Source organism: Chenopodium album, chromosome 18 (genome assembly GCF_948465745.1).
Source record: "Chenopodium album chromosome 18, dcCheAlbu1.1, whole genome shotgun sequence".
Taxonomy (NCBI): domain Eukaryota; kingdom Viridiplantae; phylum Streptophyta; class Magnoliopsida; order Caryophyllales; family Amaranthaceae; genus Chenopodium; species Chenopodium album.
Window position 1 is genome coordinate 9,166 of NC_137851.1, and position 4,239 is coordinate 13,404.

The window sequence follows — 4,239 nt, forward strand, 5'->3', positions numbered from 1 at the left end:
TTTTTGGGTTGTCTCATACCTTGTAATTGGTGTTTATCTCCAAGTATTTTGGAGATTTTGACTTTCTATAAAATAGAAAATTATATATTTATATTACAAATAAAGGATTTACTTGTTACTAATATAGCCTAGTCTCTATTGTTCTTTAGATCCCTGGTTTCACTCCGATAATATCATAGATCAAGTCAATGCAAAGGAAATGAATGGATTTCAATACTATTCAAACTATTAATAAAATAAGTATAGACTAAGTACAGATATTATTTTTGACAAATTCTACAAGCCGATAAAAGTTTAAAATTGACGTAATTTGGCAAATATATTTACTTATTTTTTTTTAATTTTAAAGCTTATACGGACAATTTGGGGGAGTGGTTGGACACCAACTTTTTACTCTCTTCCTGTTTGGGCTTTTTATCTTAAGTTGACCAATATATAAACATTTAAAGCAGCCCAAATCCACATAACAAAATAAAATAAAATAAAAAACTAAAACTAAAATATAAGACACGGTACTAGAGTAGAGAATAATAATCATGTCTGTGATTGCTTGATGAATCCGAATTAAGAGATCAATCAAGCATTACTAGAATCATTTATGTCATTAAAAACAAAAGTTCAGGTCTGCTCAAACAGCATAATAGGAAACTGGAAAATCTAGCAAAAAGGCAAATATTGACAGTAGGATAATATTTACAAAAACTGCAGGGATTTCAAACAGCTAAAATCCTTTTGATGAGCAGCATTTTAGCCATAGGTCCAATTATTTTGCAATATATCCATCATAATTAACAAGCTATAATCGGAAACCTACCTGCAAAACATCAATTTTCCATAAGTTTGCAAGAATATACATATCAATTGTGAATGTCAGATGATAGAATGTAGTTTAATGTGCAACTTTTACCTCAAGGCACGGGATGATTCAGGGACTTGCTTGGAAATAAGCTTGGCAGTATCTTTCCACCAAGTGACTTCTACCTCCTTTTCCTGAAGCTTTTTCGACATGCGTTCTAGATGAGCTTCAAGTTCTTTTATCCGTTCTTCTTGTCTTGTTTCAAGTACCTCATGTAATCGTCTCTCAAGTTCAAGAGGAGGAACACCACAAAACTCTGTGTTGTCAACATACTGGGGGTCAATAACTTCTCCGGTGCTCATGTTAACACTTCCAATAGCAGTGTTTTCAGAGGGTATCTGTCAAATTGATGTTCCAGCAGTCAATTACAAAGTTACTGAAGCTAATGAATAAACGATTTTATGTAGTATTTTTTCAGGTGTTCAGAAGTGCAGGCAGCAGAAGACATGACATAACACTAGAAAATGTTTCAAGGTACAGAGTATGATTTATCTCCCAAGTATAGAACTTCACAAGGCACATATATTGCAAATTTATACACTATAATTGACAAGAAAGACTAGTGCAAACAATTGAATCGTCTCAAAAGTGTTTTGGTTTAAGTTTGCAGGCCATGGAATCTTTGACATATATGTTTAGAGACAGCATATCAATATAACACAAATCACAGGGCCACAACTAGCACTATTATCATACAAAATTACGATGCTCTTGATAAATGAGATGTAAATCCAGATATTCAGTGCTAAAACAACCGTAGACAAATTAATTCCACAACGGCACAACCTAGCACACCAGCCTATACTATAGAATACTCTATACATATGTAGGCTGCCAGTAATAATGATATATACGCATCAGAAGAAATTACAGAACACAGAATGTATTCAAGAGCATAATAAAGTAAATATTCCGAAACCCCAAGGCACACAGAGAGTCAAAGTTGTATACCTCAGTAACTTCCTCTTGTAATTCTGATGACTCTCCTGTCTCCATATACCCTCCTGAATCTACATCAAGCTGCATTCGATCTAATTCAGCAGCTAATTCTGCCTCAAGGTGATTTATACCTTCCACAAACTCCTCTTTCTGATGGATGTAACAGTGTGGAGCACATGCATAAGTGTTTCCAGGTCCTTGTTGGCTAAGTGCATGATCCTCCACGGAGTAATTACTAAGGTTGTCCATGGTAGTGCTCACAGCATATGCATTATCAGAATAAGATGGTTTTGGGGTCGTGCCTTTGCTTTGGTTTCCCACTTTGAAACTTTCTAAAAAGAATTCCATTTGCTTACGCAATTCCACTGTTTTATCGAGCTCAGTTTTGCTAGCAGCAATAAGGGATAGCAACCCAAGTCCTGCGGTCAAATTGAAGCTCATCTCCTGACTTTGAAGTCCTAACAGAAAATTGAAATTTACTTTCAGAACATCACACTATCACTCTATATAACATGCAGCTATTGTTCAATACATACTAATTTATCTAATTACGATAATATGATGTATAACTTTTTTCTAAACAAAAGCACCCAAGTCTATAACCCCTTTACTAGCTTGGAAACAGATTGAACATACATTTTAGGAGTAAATATATCACCTATCTTGACAGTATAAGATGCAAATTCAAAGATCATGGCAGCAGCATAAATTGTGCTTTTATGGGTCTCTGTTTCCTCTGTTTTGTATGATTAAGGCACCCCTTGGACTCAATTAGACAACTTATTCAATAAGTCAAAGATCATTGCAACTGTAAGCCTGCATGGTCGCACGTAGGTTCAACTATATACAAGTATGTGCTTTTGCTTCTTCCCTTTTGCGAGTTATGCCTAGGCTTTTGTTCACCTAAAAGGGCCAAAACCTTACAAAATTCTGCCTAAACTACCACATCAAATATAAATTGCAAGTGTTGTTTGCGACTTTAAAATGTAATTTGATTGAAACAATAGAATACAAAAAGTGCACTAGATTAGAATACAGTTGGTCCGTACATCTTCATAGTACAACTATAATTATAGTTTTTGCATAGCAGAAATTTCAAAATTTTAGAAGGATATATACTACACCTTAAGAACTACTCCGTAACAATAAAGATTATATACATTTCCTAAAATGGTGACTACGTCAAATAATGGTAATAATATTATATGCTACGAAGTACATATTTTTTAAGTTCTGGATTTTTTTTCTTTGTAAAATGGCATATGCATTATGAAGGCTAACTATGAGCAATTGAATACATTTCCTAAAACAATACGTTCTTCTTCTTCAATCTTCATACAAGTATTAATTTAATTTTTCACAAGTAAAGAATGAATTATTTTAAATATATCCTCAGGTAAAAAATCAATTCGCCACTCTTTCAATTTAACATGATAAACGTAATTAAGTGAGCTATAATTCTACTAATCGAGAAATCGTAAACATTTTAAATCATAATAATTCCATTATTTATTCATAATACTCGTATCACGATTGAATTATTAGCTACTAACTAATTTAAATTTAAAAGTCACCTGAAACATTGATTCTCCGGCGGTCATCGGGCTTCCGCCGTGAAATCTCCGGCGAAAATTCGTCACTGATCTGAACTTTCTCTCTCCTTCCACCGTTACGACATTTTCTGGCGATGGCAAGCAACCGATAAACCACCACACGTGCGGGAGAGTAACACACTGTTCTACAATCTTCTTCGTCTTCTCCGGCGGCCGTAATTATACCTTCTTCTCGCCGGGATTTCGCCGTCTTCGTACGATTTCCTTCTCCGCCGCTGTTTGTGGTGTTTACCAGCCGCATTTTTGGAGAAAGTTTACTAGATCAAATTTATTGTTGCAGTAGCAGCTACTCCGATATTTATATGGAAGAGATACGGGGAGATTTTGTAACAAAAGAATTTTGAATAAATTTACTAGAAAAAATAAATAAAAAATACATATGCTTTTTTAAAATATTGCTTAAAATGACATTAATTCGGGAAAGCATGACAAAATCACGTATGGATCGGTGTAATTAATATTCATTTTAATTCATCTTTCTACTTTTAGCTAGTTTATCCAACGCCTCGGGGCGTTCGTTAGCCTTTGCCTTTTTTTTTTATTGGTGTTACAATATTCGGATTAATAAGAGGTAAGTGGGTAGTCAGGCGAGCAGCGAGCTTTTGTGGTTTAGCCTTTTATTACAATTTGAGTTATTAATATCATTAATGAAAGAAAAATATGTAAACAAATATTTATAGGGTATGTTCTTAAAAAATAAAAATAAAAAAAATAAATTATTGGGTGTAAATGTTCGCACATTATTGTTATACGGAGCATTTTAAGATCTTTCCTAATTTGATACAATGTATTACTCTGTAATTTACCTGATATACGCGTAAAGTGTAATTA

General features: G+C 33.8%; 1 protein-coding gene across 1 annotated transcript; it reads right to left on the minus strand.

Annotated features, from left to right (window-relative positions):
* Positions 1-625: 625 nt before the first annotated feature.
* LOC145592539 (protein POLAR LOCALIZATION DURING ASYMMETRIC DIVISION AND REDISTRIBUTION-like) lies at positions 626-3,693 on the minus strand. The gene is made up of 4 exons (XM_081649039.1): positions 3,370-3,693; positions 1,808-2,253; positions 908-1,194; positions 626-814 (listed from the first exon to the last, which is right to left on the minus strand). The coding sequence occupies exons 1-4, from the start codon at positions 3,647-3,649 to the stop codon at positions 811-813; spliced, it is 1,017 nt and encodes a 338-aa protein (XP_081505165.1). The 5' UTR covers positions 3,650-3,693; the 3' UTR covers positions 626-810.
* Between the last annotated feature and the right edge of the window lie 546 nt (positions 3,694-4,239).

Coding starts and splice junctions, on each gene's coding strand:
- LOC145592539 (XM_081649039.1), bottom strand. CDS start 3,649: ATGCGGCTGGTAAACACCACAAACAGCGGCGGAGAAGGAAATCGTACG. Junction 2,254..3,369: donor CCGGAGAATCAATGTTTCAG/GTGACTTTTAAA, acceptor ATTTTCTGTTAG/GACTTCAAAGTCAGGAGATG. Junction 1,195..1,807: donor TACAAGAGGAAGTTACTGAG/GTATACAACTTT, acceptor TCAATTTGACAG/ATACCCTCTGAAAACACTGC.